Here is a 25,143-nt window from a genome sequence, read left to right as displayed (position 1 = left end):
TACTTGGTGTCCTCTGGCTTATGTCTAGTTTAGTCTGGAAATATTTTCTGTATAATATCAATAAAACTTGTTTGTAATTTTTATTATGTTGAAATAACTTGTGGTTATTTTCTCTCTATATTGTGTTGTATCCTTTACTAGATAGATGCTGGTGTTATGTAAGTGTATTTGAATATTCTAATAAACTCTTCCTTTTAATATTGATGTTCCCACTAAGTTATAAAGTCAAACTGTAGTGTTCTTCAGGATTTTCATTCATAGGAAAATTATTAAAATGCTCTTGAAAAGTACTTGATTGTCCTACATCAAGCTCCTTGCAGATAGTAAAGTTTTCTCTCCAGATCTTTTTTTCTTCTGAATATTTCAGGGCTTATATAAGTGAATTTAAGCCAGTTAAATGTATTTGTGCCTTTTTTAGCATCAATCATTACTGACTTAGTTTTCCAGGAGCACTACTAGATATAAGGCTGTACTTTCATGAGACTAGAAATTTGGCTTGCATTCAATTTTAGTAGAGAAATGGTACCATGTGGGCTGGGTTTCAGCAACCCACAATTACTGTCTTGCAGCCTATCTACAGCTTGGGAGCTGATTTTTTTTGCGTGGGTTGACCAGCATTTAAAGATCAGGTGAATATTCAATGGCAGTTATTCCTATGGGAAAATTACAGTGCTGGCAAAAATCTGAGCTTATTACATTGGAGAAAAAGAGATGTAGTGGAAGCCTGAAAAATACGAAGTAGAACAGAGCTTAATATGATGGAGTGAGGCTGTTGTAACTGAAATCCAGTTAACCAAGGTCTTTACAATCTGCCTGTGGGATGGTATAATGACATAGGGAATGTTTAGATACAGAATTTGAAGGCATTTACAAGGAACTAAATGGAAATACTTTTAGTCACTGACAACTGAAGTCATCCTTAGGAGATGAGTAATGTAAATAAACAATTCAGTATCATGCTAGGCACAGAATAACAGAGAATCAAAACAGAAAATGTATTATACCATCTACAAAGAACTGATTAAATATATCTAAGGGAGAACTGTGACACAGGTAAGTGTCACAGTTACCTTATCTTTTGCTGCTGGGCAGTTGGATGTTGTGCAATGCTATTTGACCACTTTTACCTAGGTTGCTTCTGCCTGAATAAAAAGCACCTGTGTTGCAAGGCCACTTAGGCATAGAACTTGCAGCTCAAAACCAGGTGAGTCAGAATGAAACAAGCCTGTGATGGGGCTGTCTCTGGAACAACCAGCACTAACTTTGGTGTTAATGCGGAAACCACCACAGTGGCTGTCCAGCAGCTGTCTAGGGATAGACATGCTCAGTGACTGTTGTTTGGAAAATCTACCGTAGCAAGCTTAATTTGTGTCATCTGCTTGTGTTTTAGCTAAGATCCTAATGACAAGAATTACAAATATGTCTTAATGCAAGGGAAGGGAGGTGAACATTTAGCATCAGTTTGAGTTACCTCTTATTTAGTACAAAAAGAACCATGTAATATGTCAATGTAAAGTTGTAAGTGGTATGTATTTTATAATTTTAGGTGCTGCTGTGTGTAAGTATTTGGTTTTCATTTCTGCCAACAGCTCTGGATTTCAGAAAGCTTCTATTTTCCTGTACTTGGTTTCTTAGTTTAAGACATGTCTTCCTCCTCCCTCACTCCTGTTGCTCTTGTGAGATTGAGCAGAGTATGTTGTCTGAGACAGAGATGGGGGTCTTCTTCTTGGAGTCCAATACAGATTTATTTTATAAATGTAGAGTGCAATTTGATCTGGTAGCATTGTCTAGTGGTTGCTCAGCAAAAGTCTATTTAAAATGTCACTGCTCTATGTACTCTTTGCACTGGTTTACAAAATATTTTCAAGATCCTTGAAGTTACACTGTTTTTTATTCTGAGGCTGAAGTAGCTTACCTGTGAGGCTACAGACTGGCATGTGTAGGTGTGGAGGTCACACTCACTTCCATAGGAAGCTTTAGCAAGGTTGTTTGATGGAAATGTGTCAAAATAAGGGATGGTGGAGATTTTTCTAGTATGATTTTAACATATGTAGAAAGTTTAGAATTTTAGTGGCCAAACACTAACTTGGCCATATATAGCATTGATCCTGAGATGGGGTTTTAATTTTAATTTTTGTGCATTTTATTTATTCCTGCCTTGTCCATCAAGTAGTTAACTGGAGCGTCAGAATAGACTAGTCCTGATCATAATGCTACAACTAATGTGTCTTGAACAGACTAATGGTTATACTATGTTTTTTTGCTCAATATTTTATTTAGACTTGTCAGACTTGGAGTAGGACCTAAATAATTCAGTAGCTTTTTGATGGAAACTTTAATGATTTTAGGAAGTTACTTTATCTGTGAAGCTTTGCTTATGTTTGTGGGATAGTGTGTCTTTAGGCCCCAGTGGGCAGCATGGCCCTTCCAACTCACCTCCTTCCAGTTGGCCCTTCCAACTCACCAAGACTATTTTTTTAAGTATAGTCATATAGATGTTGTACTGCTAAATCATCTCTTAGTTCTAGCAGCTGACACACAGATAGTGTGGTGCTAATTTAGCTCATATTCTGTGTTTGCATTCAGTGGTTAAAAATGTTATTAACTATTAATGAACAAACAAACTTTTATTGAACTTACTTTTGGAATGTTTTCTTTTTTAACCTAGCATGTAACCATAAGGAATAATTGACAAAATTATTTTATTGCAGTTGAAAAATTAACTTTAAAAATACCAAGTACAAGACTGCATTTTCAAAAGTTGTAGAGCAGAGCTCTGCTTGCTGATGTCATCTGTTTATGTCAAATTATCCCTGGTAAATTGAATTCTTGTAAATCTTATTAACTCAAGCATACTGATTTATTTCTTTGATAAAATGAATTAATGCAGAAATAGCAATCACATAAAAACTATTTAAAAAGTCAGCAGTCTCCTTATAAATGATTAATAATGTTTTTAACTTACCAATATTTTCTTAAAACATATTTCAAACTTTTTATGAAGACGTCACAGATGCTTAAATAGCAATATTTGTGGTAAATAGAGAAATCTAGTTATAGAATGCTTGAAAATGTCAGACTTTTCTATATTTTTCCTGTCTTTATTTAAAACATCAGTAAGATGCATATGAGGTGGGATGTGTGTCCCCAGAAGGAGCCTGACAGGAGATAAGAAACAGGATCTGCCTTTCTTTTCCAGCAGAGCAGTAGTAGTTAATTAAGTAGTTGTTAATTCAATTTGCAATGCAATTAAAAATATATTGTGTTACATGACTGAGAAACAGAAGTGGTTTAGGTGCAGGGAGGAGGGTTGACAGTAGAAACAAAATGATATCTGCTAGTGGTGATGATGATGATCACCATGAACTGGAAGGAAGTGAAGGTGATTTTAGGGAAGAGTGAGGGCATTTTTGGCTGTGCTGAACTTGTCCTTTAAGCAGCTCCAGAGGAAACATTTAAAGGATATGCCAGTGCTAGGATTTTAATCCACAGGGTGCTGCATTTTTGGAGAAAACTATTTTTGTATGTGACAGAAGGTGGAAAGCAAAGAACAGGCATTTTCAAGAAGTAGGTCCTAAAGAACAGTTATTAGCTGTTGAAGGGATGAAATGCCTTTGGAGCCTTAATGACCCAGAAAATATCCAACTCAGATGTTACTGACTGTGTACCCAAGGCAACTAACAAGTTAAAGCTGATTTGTTGTTGACCTGTGCAACTTGCAGCTTTAAAAAACCATTTGTTTCAGTTGTTCGGCTCAGTTGACAGCAGGAACAGTTTGTTTCACTGGGCAGCAACAAAGGTCTTGGAGCTCCTGACTGGTCATCCCTGTTCTGGGTTCCTGGTGGTCAAGAAGCCCTGGAGATACAGCAAAGCATCTCCTCTTAACCAGCTGTCAGTGGAAGACAAATTACTGTGGACCAGTAGAAGGAAAGATGCAGCCCTGTGACAGTGAACTCGAAGCCTTTTCGAAGTGTTAGCACCTCTACCTAAGACAGTCACTTGGCTGTGGTGCTCTGGGCACATTTCTGCCAAGGGTTCTTTCATATGGATGCATGAGGCTGAAGCCACAGCAGTGGGGAACTGCCTTGGAGCTGGGGAGAGAAATCCCACTGCCCATAATTACAGCAGATGGATGCATTGAGCACAGGTGAGGCTGGAACTCCACTGGGAGTTGATCACGGCTAAAATGCCAGTTTGGGCTGGTATTTTTTTTTTTCAACTAGTGCTTTCAGTGTGTTAGTAATTCTTTTTGATAAGAGTATTTGGCTTGCAAATGGCAAAATTTTGCCAATGAATCTGGTTCCACACCAAGCTGTTTGCTGGATAGTTGGGCTATATTTTATATTCAATAGTGATTTCTGTTTTTCTTCTTACCTTTCCTATGTGTTTACTTGCTACATGTAGGCAGACTTAGTCATGGAGTAACTTCATGCAGTCTCCTCTTTCCCTTCACTGTGTCTGTTCTTTGAATAAAGAAGCTGAAGAATGGCTAAATAACTCACTGTCTAAACACAGTAAGAACCAATTTATTGCTAAGCATGTCATCCTTTGTTACTTCACTTCATAGTCCCATCACTCTGTCTCATTGTCTCACGGCTAAAGAGAACTGTTCAAGTTCTACTTGAGGCTCTCCAAAACCCTTTTTTTTGATACTTCAATATTAACAGTAAGTTTTGCTTCTGAAGTAAGGCACCTTCTCTGCAGAGTAAATGCATTTAATGTCTTAGAAAAATGTTAAGACTTCTGCTTTCTCCTGCCACATAAGAATTCTTTCTAAAACCTTGCAAACCCTCATGCTTGGAGACTCTTAGTCTTTCTTGTACTATTAGGAGGCATTTTAATTTGTCTTGCATTGCTTTTGATGATGAGGAAGTATTTGTAATCAGCAGTGTGTGGGAGCCATGGGCACTGGTTGTTCTTTGGGTAGTACTGGATTAATGCCTGTTAATCCTGCTGCAGGGTCCTGAGCCTAGGGACACAGGTGGTCACTTTTCAGTTTTTCAGCAGTGTGGAAGTGAAGCCTCAGTTCCACAAAACTGTGTAACCTATTTGGAGTAGCTTTAGTGATGCTTGTCTTAAATGGGATGTGAGTGAGGCTCTGGTCACAGTAGGAGGAAGGAGCTGGAGCCCTAAATAATCTGATCTTAGTCTGTGTTATAAACTGAATTTCTTGTAAAATGCTTTAAGTTCTGCTGTGTATGGTTACATCACCTTGACCTCCTGCTTTCTTACTGCCATGCGTACTCTGGCACATTCCTCTCTGCAAGTCATTGTGTTTATTAGAACTTGCCATTTCTGAAATGCTACTCCACCCAGTATTTGTGGCCTGGGTAAATGGCATATTCTGCTTTCTGTGTGGGTTATAGCTTTATGCAAGTGTAGTACTGGGTTTAAAAGGCACAGCAGTGATTGATGTGAAACATCTCAAGCAAGTTCTCTTTCTTCATGACAGTCTCTGCAGGACTGGCCTACCTGAACCTGAGTCGTGACTTTGAGAATTTCGTAAGGGCTGAGAGGACAATGTTGAAACCTGAGCAGTGAGCAAAGCTATTTACTCCGTGTGGGAGGAGCTGAGCAGGCTGTTAGCAAGTGAGGAGGTGCAGCCAAGTACAGTTGGCAGCAGTGCATGGGGAGTCTTGGTGGTCATTGGTCACCACTCTCAGGCTTGCCTCTGGAATTACTCCTCAGCTAAACTGCACTGGACTTGGAAATACCAGAGAACAGAAGAATATTTGATGAAAGAAATTTGCCTCTCTCAACTACTCTCCAACTTGTAGCCTCATGGTTTAGGTATAATTTTTTTCTGAATCAAATACCAGTGCAGAAGGCAAGTATATCTTTAATACCCTTTTTATTAAATAGGAAAAAAACTGCTTTTACTTCAAATCCACATGTGAAAATCAATTGTTAGATAAAACCTACATAGGTATGATTGTCTACCCGTTTTCTTTTTCTGTTTTCTGCATGCTGCAAAATAATTCTCTACTGCATGTAGAGAATTATTTATGACCTTTTCATGGACTGGGGGAGAAGTCTACTGGAAAAGGTAGTAATGTTGAAATGTCAGGGCAAATTACTGTCAAAATTGCAGGGCAAGTCTGAAAAGTTTCTGCCTTCCTCTACTACACCAAGTTTTCCTTCCTCTTTCTTTTCTCTCTAGCTTTCACAGAGTTTGGTTTTAAGAAGATTTTAGCTTTTCCTTGGGTACCTGTAAGGGGAAAAGGATTTTTTGTTTACTTTCCATCACTATCCATAGTTTTACTACTTACTGTATTACTGCATCAGTATTAGTTTTTAGAATGTGTTAGTTATTCTAAACTTCTAAAATCTCTATAAAACGGATTATTATAGTGAAAATTCCTTATTTGGGTAGTCCAGATAGATTTGATTTGAGTTCAATTTCATTGAATTCTTGCCTTTACAATTTAGAGAGGTCTTTTTTGTTAAGACTGTGGTTTTTTTCAGCTGTAAATATTTTTCCATTGGAGAAATGTTTTAAAACTAAAACCATACTTTGTCAAAAGTCTTCACAAGTTGTCAGAACTCCACATATCTTCTATTTGACTTTGTACAATGAGATTTTACATTTTGCTCCAGGCAATATCCTGGAAGAATGTCTTAAGCACAGGATTAGGATTGGTTTTTCAGCCAGCATTTACTATTTACTGTTGAAGAAGTCCTGATTCAATATATAATGGGAGAAATGCATTCTGTCCTTTAGAAAAATATATATGCATTAAATAAGTTTTGCTCCTCTAAAGAGATTGGCTGAGAATGGATTCTTGTGCTCCCTCCTGCCCCAAGATACATGAACTAAATATTTCAGTCATGTAGTCATGTTCTTACTGATACAGGTCTTTTATAAAACAGAAAAACCAGGAAACTTTTTGTCTATTTCAGTGGCATACTTAGTCTAGTGTATCCTATGGTGCCTGAAACTTCTGTTATGAAAAAGCTCATATATATTCATGCACCTGATGCCTTTAAGCTAAAGTGCAGATACCTCCCTGTTTATGCAGGCTTTTCTAGCATGTCTGACTTATGCAGTTGGACTTGGTTGTACTTCTATTTGTGAGTATCTGAAACGGTGCAAATTTCTAAGCTGTGTATGAGAGTGCATTTTCAAAGTATATCAATTCTTAACGCGCTCAAAACTAATATCAAAAAGACAGAAAGCTGCCTGGGACATTAGTCTAAGATCACAAAGTTTGATTTCATCAGTAGATGGACCTATTCTGTCCGAGTTTATTTTCAGGAAGGAGAGAGGAAGAAAAAGCATTTATGGGATGTTTTGGTCTTTGCGGGGGGGGGGAGGGGTGAGGCGATGAAGGAAGAAGCTTAAATTAGATTTTTTCTTTTTCTCCTCTGTTGTAGTGGTGAGACAGAGTCCTATTTTGATAAAACACTCAGAGGCCTGCCTCTCCTGTGTTGCTGTTGAGTTAAAGCAGAAGGTGCTTAGAATACCTGGATAACAGCTTCTTTGACTGGAGAGAGCCTCAGAGAGGGGAAATGTAACATTATCTGTATTGAAATTCTAATTTTATCTACCCAAAGAGTTCAGTTTCAGTTCTAAATGGAGAAAAGGGCATAGGAAGGAGAAAGAGGTATTTTAATCTGTTCCTGTTTACAGTTTGACTACATGAGCAGTGTCAAGGGACTTGAGAGGGCATGGAGAGAAGTAAGGGAAAGGCCTTCATGATTGTTTTGTTTCCTGAAACCCCTGCAAACGCAGCTGCTCCTTAAGAACGTGAACAGAAAGTGGCAGAGAAGACTGAGCTGTGAAACAAGCTGGTGGGCTGGCAGGTAGGGCCCAGGGCTGGAGGCAGGTGTCTGATGGAGGAGCCTCCCCCCTTCCAGTCTGTGTGACCCAGCCATTCCAGAACGAGAGAGACATGGACACGGCTGGATACCGGTGTCAGCAGAGTGCTCTGGGCATGGTCACAGCCCCGACTCTGAAAGAGGAGATAACAGCCCCATTAACTGGGCAAGGTAGGTCTGTAATGAGAGGATACGGTTCCTTCTGTGTGTAAGAGGAGTTCTACTGCGGCTTTCTCTTGATTTCAGTTGGAAAAAAAAGAAAATGCATATTATGAATAGATTTGAACCAAGGTGTTTGCTCTGTTTTGTAGTTAGGACAGATTTGGAGAGGTGATATGGAGCTGTGTTTATTAAAGCAAAACCAAAACAAAACCAAATAGAAAAAAAGCTAGTGTTCTCCCTCCTTGCATTTCCTCATTGCCCTGCCACTCCACTCCTTTAGTTTCTTTAGCTGCTTTTTCTGTTCCTTCTGGGACATCTTGAAACAAGGACTGTTTCAGCTGAAGGAAGTGTGAGACACAGGATTGGATAAATGGAGACAGGCCTGAATACATGATGCTTACCCAGTTTTTCCTATTCCTTGTGCTTAAGTTAATTGTGTTTTTCATATAGCATATAGTGGTTTCTATTGATGGCTATCTGTGCCTCATCTTTACTTTTTCTGATACAACTTTTTACCTTATCATATATTGGGAAATTAACTACACTTCTTTGTATAAGGCCATAGAGTAAGTAGTATTATTTGAGGGTTAATCGTGTTCATGCTGCTATTGGTTTAATTTATGGCATGTGATTCACATTGTAAGAAAAGGAGAGGATGGAATAAGGTAAGAATTCAAGTTCTTATTTTCAAGGCAGTTCTTGGTGTCCTATTGTCCTGGTTTTTAGTAGAGAAGGTTTCAAAACCTGTTTTGTCAGAAGTAAAGTTTGATGGGGAAAATGGGACCAGCAGAGAAACACCAAATGGGAAGGAAGTTCCACATTTGCAAGAGGGTGGCTGTGCACACTAGTCCTTGCAGCAAAGAGGCTGCTGATGTAACAGTGGGTGAAGGTGGTTAGGGAGAGACTATTTGACTTCATTACAGTAGCTCCCAGCAGGAGAAGTTTGGATCAGCAGATTTCTAGTCTTGAATCACAGTTTACTGGAATCCTTTTTGTGTTTAAAATTTAAGCTGGCCCATTTAAGTGTTTTATTCATTGAATAAAATATTTGGGGCATTAATAATAAAAAGCCTTTTTTGTGGAGATTATTTAGGACAGCTCTTCTGTGAGTCAGGCTGGTTTGTTTTTAAAAATATGGGAGAGTTTCAAGAAGAAAAAGCAATTGCATCACCTTTTAAAGAAAAATAAAGAAATGAAGATGTAGAGGCCATGGCAGTCAGTTGACAAAAACTAGTTAGGTGAGTGCCTGAACAGGAAAGTTCAACTTGGCTGTGTAATGCAATGATTGACTCCCTTTTCTGATTCCCATAGTGTACCACAATATCAAACAGGGAAGCCACAAAGCTCATGAGTTATCCTTTGTGCAGTATAAATTTGGGACATGAAAGACTAACAGGAACTCAATTTAAGGATTCCTTAAAACTTAGATACCATTTTTGTGTACTTAGAAATGAGTAGGACTAAAACTGAGAGGTAAAAAATAAGATGTGGTGTGTTTCCCAGGAAAAAGGAGCTGAAGCAAAGGCATTCCACTTTAAGCATCGTAAGAGCTTTGATGAGAGGAGTATAGTGTTGCTTGGCTTGCTGCTGATTTGGCAGCCTCTGTCTCTTCACTGCATTTTTCATGTGCGCCCTTCGTTTGTTTCTTTTTTTTTCCTCTTTTGTATCTTACTCATCAGAATGTGAGGTAAAAGGCTGCTACTGCAACACTCTTGCTCCAAGCAGCTTATGCTAACCAGCTTTCACAGAGAACATAATCCTTACACAAACACCTTAACTCATGAAGGAAGAAGGTCCAGTGCGACGTAGGTTTTCTTCATGTGCTGGGATTTCATCTGTGTTTTCTCCAAGAGCTGATGGCCGAAAGCTCATCCGGAACGCTTCATTTGGTGGATATAACGAGCTCGCTCCTGCTTTACCAGGTTTGTTTTGGTCTTGCATTTCTTAAAATGTACAGAAGCGAATCTAATTTCTGCCTCAAGTTTTCATGCTTGAATGAAAGTAATGTACTGAGATGTGGGTAGAAATCAGAAAGAGTATTGCTTGTATGCAGTTTGATAACAGCTCTTTGTAGTGGCAGGATTTGCAGACAGGGAAAGGAGTAAGTTAGCTTTCACACTGCCACAATTCTCACTTCAAAATACATTGGTGTGTTTGAGACTGACTGGAATGTTTGTTTTGGTTGTTTGGGCTTTTAGGACTGAGGTTCTGTGATGTGGTTTATAAATGCCTTCCTTTCTTGTAGTTTCCACTGCTGTTTCCACTGCTCCCCCCCCTCCCCCAACAATGGATCTGCTTTAAAATTGTAAGGTACAGCAGAAGGTTTGTATTTAGCTGTAACTACTGGAAAATCTGCAGGCTGGTCATCAATGATTTGACATAAAATGACAAGATAGAAAATGAGGGCTAAAAACATAGCTTTGGTAAACTCTGTAGTGTAAGATTTTGAAAACTTAAAACCTCTGAAAGGGCTTTAATCTCCTTTTGCGCAGATTTGTTGTTTCCTGAAAATCAGTTCTGGAATATTGCAAAGAATTTGTAGATCATTGCATGTCATTGTTCATAATGTGCACATTGTTCATAACCTTCTGACGTAGGTACCTGAATTTCAGCAGTTTATTTCAGAAAGCCTCAGTGCTTGAAAATGTGTTACAAGGTCACCCATTCCTGAAGGGGGACATAGTACAATCTGTGCATTCTTTCCAGAATTGCTCTGGATGCGTGAGTTGTCTTGTGCATGCGCAGAGATGCACTTTATTGTGTAGTTCCACGGGGCCAGGATGTTGGGGAGGGGAAGGAAAGTGAAATAGTTTTCACTTTCTATTGCCTGCCTCCTGCAGCATGGCTCACTGAATTTGTAAGCCGTGGTTCTGAAGCCCCAGAGTAGAGGTGGGTGCAGACCATGGGGGAGGTTGCAGACACCATGTTTTATTGAACATTTTTATCCTGGAATGTTTCCTTTCACTCTGTTTTAGGAAATGATTAGCCTTCTACCAAGAATCTAACACTGAGTTTTATTCAAGCTGCTTGCAAAATAAAAGATCTCAAAGCTTGAAAGCATGGGGTTGGCAACTAGACAGGTGCTTCCTACCTTTAAAAGAAGTATGTGTAGTCTGGTAATTAGTGGGAAAAAAGGAGTCTCGTTTCGTATTTGCTTCCTTTCTATATAGAATTCTGCAGCTAAAGCTGATCACTGTTCATAAGGAGACAGTGAATGAGTACTTAAAATGCAGAACAAATGGAAAGTGGTTTTTAATGAAAAAATTCAAGTGTGTACATAGAATTAAAAAATGCTTGCTCTTTTGGACTTTTGCATATATCTCTGAAGAGTTTCAATATTCCTAATATGCTTAATGAACATAGTTTTTCAGACTGGTTTAGGCAAAGAGTAATTGTCTGTTTAAAATACACTCATGTATAGTTACAGTGATGACAGTCTTTGGTTATTTTTTTTATTTTGTGGTGTTTACGAAAGAAAACACTACTGTTAGAAAATACATAAAAGGACTTTGCTTACTTTTCTGATTACTTTGCTTTCAAAGTCCATGGAGGAATCTGAATTAGTTAATATGGGATTGTACTCTTAAATTGTCAATAAGCTTTTGACAGTCAGTCAGTTAAAAAGACTATGGTTCCCTGTGTTCAATTCTTTAAAAAGATTTTTCCTTTTTTTCTGATGTGTTTATTATATAGCCCCAGTATTGATAATCCCCACTAAGTACAGCTCATGGTTCTTCCAGAAGCATTTTCCAGCTGAAGTATTTGTTCTTCAAAACTGCACATGCACACCAGTAATCACATCAGGCTGTTCCTTTCTTTTCACTTGGAAGTCAGTAACACTGTTCCTTGGATTGCTATTTGTGATCTTTTCATGCATTGCATTGCTTTTCTGCTGTTTTTTCTGCATGCTTGAAGAAGAGCCTCCAGTGGATAGTAATTATTTCCTTTATGAATAAAATAGATCTGACATTAAAAAGTAACATGCTTATTTTCTGATGTTTTTTTCTCATGTATCATAATTGCAGATGGCATTTATTGAAGCACAAAGCCAATATTCGAGATGTAAGAGTTATGTGGTTGTTTTTTGATTTTTCCCTTCCTTCAAAATTGACTGAAGGGACAGATTGTGTGTGCAACTTCAAAAAGTATACGTTATGCTTGAAAATTGAAATCTATTATCTGGACAGGTTTGGGTTTTTTTGAAACTGTACCCTGCCACAGTCTTAATCCTAAATAGTCTTTAATTTTGCAGTGTATATAGCCTCGTTTTTGTCAACAGTGTTTTGAAGATTTTTTTTTTTGTTTTGTTTTGTAGGGGATTTTTTTTGTGTTTTTTGTTGTTGTTTTTGACTACATAATCTGTCTCAATCTCTAAAGCAGCACTGTTTGATTTTGTTTCATTGATATCTTGTATGCAAGGGTTGTGGTTCCTCTGTCAGGCTCTTAAATCTCTCTGAAAGCTCCTAATGAGTTTTAATGTAGATTTTCACCTGCAAGTTTTGGAAGAACATGGTGAGTGCTCACAGTAGGAATGCACTAATGGACAGTTTGCCTTGGCTTCTGAGGTCATACCATGAACTGTGGCTGACTGCAGTGGCATTGGGATCAGCTTTCAGAGCCCATGGCACCTGAGCTGCTACGATAAGGAAGGTCACACTGGGGGAAGGCCTGTTAAGGTGTAGTGTTGCTTTGAACGCAATCGCTGATGCTCAGAACTGCTTTAGAGAGCACAGCAGTGGTGCTCCTAACTCTAAAGATTGCTTTCAGGATTGTACGTAGAAAATGATACATAAATTCAAAGGATTCATTAAAGAGGAAATGACAGAAAGGGACTGTCTTCAACACATGAATTTCTACATTGTCGAATGTGGGCTCAGGTTATTTTGTTAAGAAGCTGCTGATTGAGTTACAAGGTGGGAATAAATATTAGGTCTAAAATATTAGGCCCAAAACCGCTGCTGATAAATATTGAAAAACTTGAAACACTTTATTATACCCTGCTTCTAGCCTCTTTTGCTCTGGCAGTCTCTGCTCCAGACAACTGTCTGTGTTGTGAGCTTGTCCCTCTACACAGAGGGAGGTCACCAGTAGGATGGTGGGGGATGCAAAGTTGGATGACTGGGTTTCCTCACAGACCAAGACTGGGGCAGTGCAAGGTGTTCCAGGAGGTGCAGCACCCTGACTTGGCTTTGCTAACCCCTGAGAGAGCCCTTTTCTGTGCTGTGGGTGAGGAGGGGAGCAGTCTGTGTGGTGGGTAAGTTCCTGAATCAGCTGGCACGCACACCTCTGCAGCTCGAGACACTGAAAGCAAGGTGGTGCAATTCATGGAAATGCACCTGAGCTTTTTCATTTCTTCTTGGTGGTACTGATGCAAAGTTTATTTGTGAAAATAAAAAATGTATGTCTGTTGGATAGCGGTGTGAAAAGTCCATAAAATTGTTGTGCTTCAGAAAGCAAGCTTGGAATTACAGCTTCTCTTCTCTAAGAAAAATCCTGACTTAGCACTTCCTTGCTGATTCTTCCTCATTGAGGTTTCTGTATATTCTGACTTCCCAGAAATGGGAAAGTCATTAGAAAATGCCTGCATTGCATTTTCAGTGGGATTTGATTCCTTTTTTTTGGGGCACTGGATGAGGAGAAAGTCTCTGCTATGGTTCTGTTGTGTGTCTGACTGCCTAAGACTGGTGTCAAATCCCGTAACTTTTAAGTAAACCAAGGCAAGAGTAGCCTCTGAGGCTTTAAACAACCTTGTTTCATGCCTGATAACTAGTGCTGTAGAAAATGTGCTTTTGCATTTGGGATTACCTAGGAAATGTAGCTTCTGGTGGCTAGTTTGTTTGTGAATTCTCTAGTACTACAAATCTTCTACCTGTCAAGGTACTCCTTTCCTGTTGTCAAATGGTCTCCTATGTTGCAGTTTTCATTAGCTGCACAAGTCTATTGCAGGTGTGTTGGAAGAATTTAAAAATGAAGGATTTAATGAACTATGCCCAGGTGGGGCTTCTGTAAGGATGTTAAAAAGTTGTTTGTAAAGGCATGTAGAGCTTCCTTTCTGTGAATGTAAAATGGGATATTGTACTGCAGTATATAATTTTTAAAATCTGGTCTTACAAAGGAATATCTGCACAAAGTAAAAAATATAAAGGGAGAAAAATCCCCAAAAGACTGATTACCAGACCAAAATCAGGAGGAACCTTAAGATTTTTCATGTAACCTGGAGATCAGCCTAATGCCCCTTTAACTCCATGAATCTTCCCAGGATGTGTAATTGTGACAAATGAATCAGTTCTGTCTTAGAGTTTCTAGGTATTATAAGTTGTGGAAGGCTGAAGATAATAATAACAAAAAAAAACTAATTCCTACTATGGACAAGCTACCCAACACTGCTACAAAAAGTTAAAAATTCTTTCAAAGCTCATAGTTTCCTTTCACATACACATATTCCCCTGAAAAATGTGAAACCAAGGAGTTTCTCTGGTAAGTCTTCTCATTTCAGGGATCAGAAGACCTGTTTCTGTTTCGAAGTCAGGACCATGCCCAGAGGGATGCTCCAAAGCACTGGTGGTGTCCCCGGTGCAGTGTGCCTGCAGGTGCCATGTCTGGTGCCATGTCCATGGGTGCAGGGTGTCCCTGCTGGTGCAGTGCCCTCTCACAGGCACAGCTCTTGGACACCCCTGTGCCAGGCTTCTCAGCTGCCTGGGCTGTTCTGAAATCCATGCCTGAATTCACGCTCTCATCTGCCTCCTCTTCAGGGGGCATCTAAAAGATGGCATGCTGACTTACTTAGATAAATGCATTGTGCAATTTGTTTTTTCCCTGTTTATAAAAGCTTTATGCTGCCACCACTCTCTTCCAATTAAATTGATCAATGCGTGAGATGTCTTGTAAGCACAGGAGGCAATTTTTCTGTGAGAGGGTGCCAGGTTCTCAGTATATGTTCTGTGGCACAGAGCAGCTGTGTGGCAGCACCCATACCAGTCGTGTCCTTGTTTTCCACTGTTACACAGACACTAACTTACTCTGCTTTCTGGATACTGGGGAAGTGTGGGGTTTGTCACAGAAGAGAAACATGGGATTTTGACAACTGTTTTAATAAAAGGCCTTGTAGTTATGTTTCTTGAGTGTCCAAGTTGAAAGTATAAATTCAAGGCTAATGTAAAGAACTTTTTCCATTGTCTTGCAAAAAAATCCTGACTGGTGGTTTTAATCAGATTTGCTTTCATGTAGGTGGTATTTAACAATTATCTAGCTACAGAAAGGTTCAGAAATGAGCAAACAAAAAAAGGCTTGATTTAGTACTCTTCTCTGTGCCTCCATGTATGCAGGTAGGGTAGAATGAGATAATAAAAGGACAAAAGTTGGCATGTTTTATTTAAATTTCATCAGGTTATTGGATCAGGTACAGCATTATCCAAATACAGTGCACTGTTCTTGCCTCTTAGTGGCAAGTATTAAATTAGTGCATATGATAGTAGCTGGTATGTTTTCAACTGATGAGATAGATTGGTATGTATATGCTATTTGAACATCTGATTTACTTGTACTTTTTTAACACATTGGCAAATTTATTTCAAAAGCTAGTTCCTATAAATTTTATTAATGAATTTAAATCATTTGCAACAATGCTGTTTTTTCTTTAAGGTTCTGACAAAGGGAAGGACGATGTGTCACAAAAAGACGATGCCGCATATTCTATGTCAAAAAGCAAGGTAAGGAACACAACCTCCTAACCTGTCTTAAAAATTTTGGTGTGTAAAGAAGCTACACATTTTTAATTAAGGTCAAATGTATTTAACTTTTGTTGTAGATAATCTTGAAGATTACTCTTCAGATTCAGCAATAGATAAAGATTAAAGGGAATCTCTTAATATAGTTCCCAGGATGACGTCACATCCAAATCTGTGGTTCAAAGTAGTGGAAACTGAATATGAAGTCTTCTTGTGGGTGTCTTGGAGTGGGATATTGCCTTGCCAAAGAGTTTAAAGGCTCTAACTTTCCCAGCCACATGGTTTTCTATTTTCTGCTTGGATATCTACTGTCCTTTTAAAGAGGCAAATATGGTAACAGGCACTTAAACAGATTGTTGGGGTGCAGCAGATTGCTGGGTTGCTCTGGAAGGTGACAGCTAGCTCTCAGGGAAAAGGGGAAAATTCTTGCTTTTTGCTGCTTTTGCACACAGCTGTTCCCACAGCACTCTGTCCTGGGCATAGCAGCCACACCCCTTGGAGATAGGGTTTGCACTCGAGGTCTTGACACAAATTTTTCTATGGTATTTGATATATCAGAGCCATAAAGACAAACATTACAAAGATACTGAAAGAAAATGAAGAGGCTTAAAGATTATAGTAGCATTTCCAGGCTTAAATGGTGTCATTGAAATTGCAATGGGATAAGCAGTTTGGTGTCTGCAGAGGATGCTGCAGTTTTGTGGTGTGTAGCTAAGCATTTCAAACTGTTGGTGCCTTACATGTGACTTGGAATCACAAAACTTTGAATCTTTTTGCTTTACTGCATCCTAGAGCCTCACTTGTCAGGAATATCAAGGAAGCATACTTCCCCATCCAGCTTTCTTGTGATCAAAATATTTATATTGGTCCAGAAACCTCCAAATCAGTTTGACTTGGAAATCAAGTTAATAAGATCTCTTTGACTTGGATTTATTCCAGACTCTCAAGAATCATGTACCTTTGACTATGCAATTCCCTTTTCCTCTCCCTTATACTTATTTTTTCTTAGCTGTTGTCTTAACAGGATCCTAATCTTTGGGTTCTTTGCTATTACATTTTTCGTGTCTTTCTGTCAAAGATGATACCAATATTCCTACTTGTGCTAATACATGCTTTTCTTCACCCTTTTTTTTAATTGTTGCATGTGTGGCTTGATTTTACTAATGGAAGTGAAATAGCAGCCCTTCTTTCTAAGGGAGAATGGAAAAGCAGTGATGGGACTTGCCTGGAATCTGCTACTGAATGTACCTTGCTGGGAGTTACAGCAGGTTCTCCTAAAGTGTTTTCTTCTGAATTTTTTATCCTCTTTGTGTGGATATAATAGTGAGAAGGTTACTGGCCTAAAAATACACGCTCAGATCACTGACGTGTCTCATAACATTGAACAGCTAAATGTAATCCTTTACTCAGTGTCATATTAATGAGCTTTAAAACTGAGACAATGAGAAAATTCATTTTTTAAGTAGGGAAACTTATTGGTTTGAGGCTTTTCTATGCATGACCTTTAGATTGCCTTCACTTTCTGTTGGTGAGCAACTAGAATATTTATGAATGTTTTGTTTAAGTTGTTCCATTATAGCTTGCATAATGAGTTCATTAACTCTTCTTAAGTGACAATGATAATCATTTTTCCCCTCTTCTGTTACTACATTTAAAGTACTGTATTTCTTTAAATTCTAGAGAGGGGAATTTAATTTCAAGTCGTGCACTCATCTTAAAGCTAAATTTTGAGTCAAGAACATACCTTTATTACAAGATGTTTCCTGTATTTTTCCAAGATAGATACAAAAGTTAAAGAACATTTACTTATCATTAAAATAATTTTGAGCTAAAAATACTTTTTGCCAGTTATTGCACATATCTTTTTTACAGTACCTGAGTAGACTCCTGTAAAGTCTTAGTTCTGAATTAAAGATGTAAAATAGAATCCAGGTTAAATTGTTCTGTACAGATTGTGACTCTTTAGGCTTTGTTTCTTTTGTTTGAGCAGCCTGTAAGTTAAGAGAATGCTGAAGTGCACTATTTTTATTATAGCTGCAAGTTTTACTCAAAGCTTGCATATTTTTGGACTGTCAATTTATAGTATTCCAAAATACAAATTCAGTGAATAGACTTTGCACTGTTGTTTGCGTTTTGAAATGTGGAACATCTTAAGGGTCACTTTTGATAAAATGTCCTTGAATTTGAATTGAATTGAATACTCAGTTTAGAATATTAAATTGTTTTGGTGGTTTGTTTTTTTTTTTTTTTTTGACAATGCAGTAGTTTTGGGTCCATCAAGCTTATGTGTCAGGGCACAAAGAAATACAACTCTCTAATTTATCTGAAGTCTGTATTTAATGCATACCTACTCAATGTCCTCTGACCCCTGATAGGAATGGCATGAAAACTCTATCACAGACTCCTCTTAGACTCTTCTTTTTCCCTTTTTTTTTTTTTTTCCCCAAAGAGTGCTGTTCCCAAAGTGTATTTGGTGGCTTGAGTTCCCTTTATACTAGCAGGCAGCAAACCTCCAGGTGCAAACTTTGAACCTTACAAGACAAGGGGGAGAGGCGGGGGGAGAAATCATGTGCTGCTGAGGCAGCTCCTTGTCCTGCACGAACGAGACTTGGGTGTCACGAACAAACCTGGGTCTCCTTCCTGCCTGATGCCACCGTGAGCTCCTGGAAGATGACTTGCAAAGTAATCAGAGCGTGGAATTAGGGTTCAAGGAACAGAACAAGTGCCATTAGTGGGCAGTTGTACTCTGATGATTTACAGAGCACTGAATCCTAGACTGAAGAGGCTGTGTTTTCCCTCATGAGTCACAGGGTAAGTGCCTCTATAGCAGTCTGTTTGGAGAAGCTGTCAAGTTGTGGATGAAGACAGCTGATTCTGTATTCTGATTCATAAATCCTGGGAATGACTCCTGTGTTAAAACACCTGGATTCTCCTAAAACATTCTCTCTCTGCTAAAATAATGCCTAACTATTCAAGCATGCTCTGTCTAGTAACAGTCTACAGGAGCTAAATACTTGTTCTGTATGGGTCAGCTGCTTCCAAAGGAACCTCAGACTTCTTTCCCATAAAACCCTTGCAAAAAGGCACTCCATTAATAGGTTGTGAACAGTTCATGTTACCAGTAGTGGTTTATTGGTTTGTTTGGATTTTTTTAAGGGGGGAAGCAGTAGAGAAGTGAGAGGGAATGGGAACATTTGCAAACATAATTGCACTTCAAGCACTTGCTAAAGTGCCAGCATAAGTAATATATTCTTGTATCTGCCATTGTCATTTATTTATTATGTGTGTTGTGAATTTCAGTCTGAATCCAAGCTTTTCAATGGCTCTGAGAAGGACATCTCTCAATCTTCAAGCAAACTTACAAAAAAAGAATCTCTCAAGGTGAATCTCTCTAGAAATTAATTTCCTCTTCAAGGACTATAAATGCATTCACATAGTTTTTCCTTATTCTCTAATGAGAAGACAAAAATGCTAAATAATGATGAGACGGGGAATATTTAAGTATTGAGAGAAGCTGTGCTGTTGAGTTTCTTCAAATTTTACTGTATGTTTTACTTGAATAATAGCTACTATAATGCTGTCTTTAAAATGGCACAATATTGTAGAATTACTCAGATGATAGATTATTTCAGATTGGCAGGGACCTCGGGACATCAACATGCAATGAAATGACAAATGGAATTATCAAAATAGCAATTTGAATGCATTCTACTATCTTCTTCCCTCTGTACTGTAGCAAGATCAAACTCCACTATTTGGTAGATACCATTTCAAGAGAAACATAAAATTACTCTGCTTTAAATGAGGGTGGTACAATCCTGCAAATTTCTCCTAGAGGGGAACATAACGGGTGGATAAAGACCACAGATCAGATAATGTACCTGTATATTGGAATTTGGTTTGGTTGGGCTTTCTTCCCCTTTGATTCTAAGAGGAGCTTCCAAGTTATCAGTTTCTAAAGAAAATTGCAGAAGAAACTGAAATTCTCTGCATCATAGTTGCTCTTGAAGTAATTGTTGACTTTGAAGTCAATACTCTGTTTTAAAGCTGTTTTTCTATATCTGTATTGCAAATTGAATTTTACAGGTTTTTCCTCAGCATGTATTGGCTGATACGTTTTTGTGCTGATAACTGGCTTATGGCCATGACATTGAAAACATTTTTATTATTTTTTACAGGTTCAAAAGAAAAACTACAGAGAAGAAAAGAAGAGAGCCACAAAAGAATTACTTAGCACACTCACAGACCCCTCAGTTATTGTTATGGCTGACTGGTTGAAGGTCAGAATCCAAGTGTGAAACCTGAGTTGAAGATGGAGCAGTTAGTTGCTTGCTGCTTTCTGGCCAGAATAGAAAAGGCTCAATCTTTTACTTGCTGTTAATGTTTTTCTACAGGCACAGCAGCCACTAATTGCATCCCAAGGTCTCTGTGCTCAAATCCCAGAGGACTAATAGAGGAACTTAGCTCCCACTTACTGCAGTCACCCTAGTCACATTATTCTTGTGTGCATAGCCATCAGTTTGGGATGAGTTGGCCTTACAATTCTCATTTCATCCTTCTTGTTTTACACTTTGAGTGGCTCTGTTACATATATAACAATTGCAAAAATAATTCAGTCAGATATTTGAATATCTGGTTTCATTGTATTTCTGGTAATTTTCCTTTCCTCTCTTAAGACCTAGCTGGTACTGCTATCTTGAGGACAGCAGTTCATATTACCAACAGTAGTGCAGTTGAATTGTCATACTTCCCATATCAGGATGTGTGCATGCCCATTTGTAGAACCGGGTATTCATCAAGACAGAAAAACAAGCATACCTTTACATTCTTTAACAAACCTGGGTAAACTTTTGAAAGACCTAATTAACTTTGCTTTGAAACTAAAGCTAATAAATTTCAATTTGAATTTTGTTAAGGGGGATAGTTTTGGTATTGGCTTCACTGAGCTGTAAGTGTAATTATTTATCTTCTAGATTCGTGGTACCTTGAAAAGCTGGACCAAACTGTGGTGTGTACTGAAACCAGGAGTGTTGCTTCTTTACAAAACTCCCAAAAATGACCAGTGGGTAGGAACAGTGCTGCTGAATGTTTGTGAACTCATCGAGAGGCCTTCTAAAAAAGATGGCTTTTGTTTCAAACTTTTTCATCCTTTGGAGCAGACCATATGGGCTACAAAGGTTAGTGGTGGCATGCATGGTTCTTAAGGGATGACTAGCATTATTCAGCTATGAGTAAAGACAACCTCACTGAAAAGTGGAACTGTGTTTTTTGTTTCAACTTCAGTGGTTTGTGTTGATTCTGAATATAAGCCCTCAACATCTAGTCCCATTCATCAGAAAAAGTATTTGATTTATGCTGCTCTGTGTACTTTAAGAGCTTCAAAAGTGTGGTGTGCAAAGGGTTGTCATTAAAAAGGTTAATGGCATCACTGGCAATCACATGAATTAAAGGAATGCATGTTTAACATTATATTTCACATCATTCAAATCTCAGAAATTAAGGTGAGATTTGACAAAATAAAAGAGTTTTGTTATAAACATTTCTTGTGTCCAACTCTATATTCATGTAGTAAAATGTCACCTTAGTTCAATTTGCTTGTAAGAGTCAAAAAGCAGATTACCTGCTTGTGCAATCATAGCTCATATTGCAACTTGTTAGCCAAGTCTGTTCCTTTTGTTATGATGTTAGGATGATAAATGTTTTCATTCAGTTCTGATGTCTGTTTGCCTTGTCATACACGGCATAATATTGTCAGCAGCTCTTACCTGTGTTGAAAAGCACAGGTGTGGTCTGCAGAGCAAAGGTTTGTTTCAGTATCTTGTAAGGATCTTTAATGCTTGCTCTTACTCCTTGTTTATAATCTGATAAACTATTTTAGTCCTTGTTTTGTGTTTACATGGGAGAGGGGATGTGGAAGCACAGCACAAGTGAACATATTTTCCTTCTAAAATAATGTCTTGCTTTAGATGAAAGTACTGTACAATATTAGGACCCTTGTTATAATTGATTAATTATACCCTCTAAAATATCTTACAATCTTACAATCTCACAATCAGTAGCTATCTTCTAAATCTTAAATTGATATAGATGCATTGTCACATCTGTAGAATATGCTGTGTTAAATTTGTCATCCTTTTCTTAAGGAAGTCAGTATAGTTCCTGATGCTTGTGGTTATTCTGGATTGTGATCATTTATCAGCATTATCTAAATTTACCAAACTTAGATCAAATCACTTGTAGTTTATTTTGAATAATTTGAAAAGCTTAGGCAAGCTTTTCAGTGATTAATGGTGATCTTACATTTGCAGAACACAAACTCCATATCCTTTTCCAAAGCTATAGCATTTGGTGTTAATGTGCTCTTTTATGATATATATACATACATTGCAAAGTGGTGGCCTCTCTGCAGAAGATCACAAATCAGTCTTATATTTCTTTATTGCTTGGCAATGAGAAATGGATTTGTTTGTTTTTTTAACTAGATATTTAGAATTTAGAGGACATGCCCTACCAGATTTTTACTTTTTTAAGGTAGGTCAAATTTTGAACCTGAAAAGTTGATATTGTCCATTCTAAATGTGCTGAGAGCTGGAGTGGCGTTTGTTCATTTTGGTATGGCTATTTGCAGTTGAGAATTCCTGGATTCCATTAGATGAAAGGTCTTTAAGTTTGAAACCCTTTTCTGCCTTGTTTACCTAGTCAATCAAAATGTCCTAGTTAGAGATTTATTATCATGAGGCAAACTTGCATAAGTGTAATAGCAATTGATTGATCCAGAGTAGATTTACCACAAAGAGCCTCAAGTCCAAGGCAAAATGAGCCTTGTTTGCAGTTAGTGCAGAAAGACAGCATTGCAAAAAACATATATAGAGCTGTAAGTACTGCAGGAGATTTTCTCACTTGAACACACTGCCCATGGTGTGTCCATCTGGCAGACTGCAAATTCTCTTCTGCAGTAGTTTGTGGCCAGTCACTTCACATGCTCCCTTAAGCCTGTTGCTGTGGTCTTTGATGTTCCTCCTACACTCTGAGGTAGCTGATGCACTATACCTTGATTGTCTTCCTTGTCTGCCTGGTCCTGATGCCATTCCAGTTTTCTGAAATTATCAATTTAAAAAGTTAATGCAAATATTTTTCTCTGTGTAAATTTAGTAAGGGGTGACTGCATATCAGTTTTCATTGTTGTCTTTGAAACAATGTTCATGGCATTTGAATATTCTGTAAGAAGTAAACTTCAGCTTTTTTTAATCTAATGGAATTTTTAACTTGACCATTGGCTTGGAGCAGTAGCATAATTCCACCAGAAACAGAGACAATCCAAATAAAGTCACCCAGCAAACAGAAATTAATGTTCCTCTTGTACAGATTACTAACTACTGGAAATTGGTTTTGAAACCATAATGGGTGATACCAAAGGAAAGTATCCTGTACTGTTGGAACCATAACCAGTTAGAGGACATCAAGATCCATGAGCAGTTATACAAAATAAGTCAACTTACTTTAATACTTCTTTACTAAAAATTACTCGCTTGGTTTTAATGAATATATTGTTAAAACATTAGGGAGTGTAACTTTCTTGCATTAAAAAAAGAGGCAAAACCAGACACCAAAACCACAGTTCATCTCTAAATTGTAGTTGTTTGGTACAGAGTAAGTAGCCTACCCTGAAGTGCCCACTGTATAAACCCAAAGGGCAGAAGACTGCCCTTAGTCTGCCCCAGTATCCTGTGACCCAAGAGTTCCAAGGCCTTCTGGTGGCTGAGGCCTTTGCAGGGTGCTGGCAGCACCCCAGCACCTCTCCCACCCCAGCCTGGTGTGGTGCCATGGTGCTGTCCCTCCTCAGGGTACACTGGGCTTCTTCCCTGCCTTCCCACCCTTGGGATGAGGAGTTGCATTGGGGTTGTCCCTCTTGGTTCTTGGTACCCACTAACTCCTAATCCCAGTGTTGCTGCCTCACCAAAGGCTTTTTGTAGGCACACCTTTCCTCTCTCTCAGAGGGAGACTGAGGTTTGGGATCTTGTTTCTAGCACCCAGTTGCTGTTACTCTGTACTGACTCCTCAGGAGGTTCTGACCATCATTTACAGCAGCACTAGCTTGTCTGTATTGGTATTTAAGTGCCACCAAGACTACTCCTTAACCCGCTTCTCACCCTCAGAAATGTTCTGGCTGTTTCATTTGCTTGCTTCTAAAATTACCTGCCTTTATCTGCTTTTGCTCAAAACTTCTGCTGGCTTTCCAGTTCCCTCTTCTAAGCCTGATATTGGCTTTCCATTAGGCTTCTCTGGGGGAAATCAGTAAGATCCAAATATATTGTCATCAGTTAGGCAGGCTTAACCCAGCTTTCAGCAATAGCTTCAAGTATGTTTAATACAGCCCTCTTTGCCTATCAGTTGTCTTAAAGTTATCACAGATAAATTTTTTTGGAAGGGACTTCAAAATGGTTAATTTTATTATTATAAATAATAATGGTTAATTACTATTATTATAAATTTTATTCCAAAATGAAGGTTGACAGAAATGGAAAAGTCTTTTGAATTTTTTTTTTTTAAATACGAAGTGTGAAAAACTTCATAGTAAATAGAATATAAAACTTTGGCCAAGTCTGATTTATACACAAAAAAAACCAATTCCCCTGCCCCCAACACCCCCCCCCCCCAAAAAAAAAAAAATCAAAAAACTGCACCCAAACTAAAACCAAAAAAACCCCAACCAAACTAAATTTTTTTTAATCACAAAGACCGCTCTTTTGAAAACTGGGCTTGAATTGGGTCCCATACTTAGAATGAAGTCTTTGAAGAAGAAATCCAGTGAAAGAGGGCTGTCCGTCTTTCATTCATGTCTTCATTAGATGTTGCTGAGTGACAGTAAATAGCCCTGCAGTGTGTTAGCTTCTTACTACACTGAATGATTAACTGTAAAACTGAATAAAATATCTGATGCTGTTTCTTGGTTTGTGTATTTCAAGGGTCCTAAGGGTGAAGCAGTTGGTGCTATAACTCTGCCATTGCCCAGCAGTTACTTGATCATCCGAGCTGCTTCAGAATCAGATGGTAAATAGACACTTCATTGATTTTCAGCAGTGAGAAAGATGGTTTCAATTGTCTTAAAATGTCTGTTAGAGCACTTTGATTGCTGTTTAATTGTTGTTAAGGTTCTCCTTTAATTTAGAGCATGCAGTTATGATGGTGCTAATACTTTTTCATATTTATTTAAGGAGAATATTGATCTGAAGGAGAAGTTATTGAACTCCTTGCAGTTGCCTTTTGTTGACAGGGTAGAGGAGGGGGAAAGGGTTATCTGTGTTTAAGCTATATTAATGTATGTCTAAATATCAAATGCCTTTGTAAAGTGCTAATATGGTTGTATTCTTATTAAAGCAACCTATCATTATAGCTCTTTTTCCACACTATTATCATATTACTTGGGCAAATTTTG

At 38.2% G+C, this 25,143-nt stretch overlaps 1 protein-coding gene across 2 annotated transcripts in view; it reads left to right on the top strand.

The window, feature by feature from the left end:
- Positions 1-25,143, top strand: part of OSBPL8 (oxysterol binding protein like 8) — an 83,920-nt gene that overhangs the window by 39,568 nt on the left and 19,209 nt on the right. The window contains exons 1-6 of one of the 2 annotated variants that reach the window (XM_036400501.2): positions 9,730-9,902; positions 15,622-15,689; positions 19,008-19,088; positions 19,886-19,987; positions 20,681-20,884; positions 24,674-24,758. In XM_036400501.2, the coding sequence (XP_036256394.1) occupies positions 9,761-9,902; positions 15,622-15,689; positions 19,008-19,088; positions 19,886-19,987; positions 20,681-20,884; positions 24,674-24,758 (682 nt within the window). In that variant the 5' untranslated portion in view covers positions 9,730-9,760. Of the gene's footprint in view, positions 1-9,729; positions 9,903-15,621; positions 15,690-19,007; positions 19,089-19,885; positions 19,988-20,680; positions 20,885-24,673; positions 24,759-25,143 lie in introns of those variants that run through there. The other variant, XM_054514832.1, reaches the window with a different exon arrangement.

The sequence above is a fragment of the Molothrus ater genome, chromosome 5 (assembly GCF_012460135.2).
Source record: "Molothrus ater isolate BHLD 08-10-18 breed brown headed cowbird chromosome 5, BPBGC_Mater_1.1, whole genome shotgun sequence".
Classification (NCBI taxonomy): Eukaryota; Metazoa; Chordata; class Aves; order Passeriformes; family Icteridae; genus Molothrus; species Molothrus ater.
The sequence above is the reverse complement of the archived record's forward strand: the minus strand, read 5'-3'. Positions and strand labels throughout refer to the sequence as shown.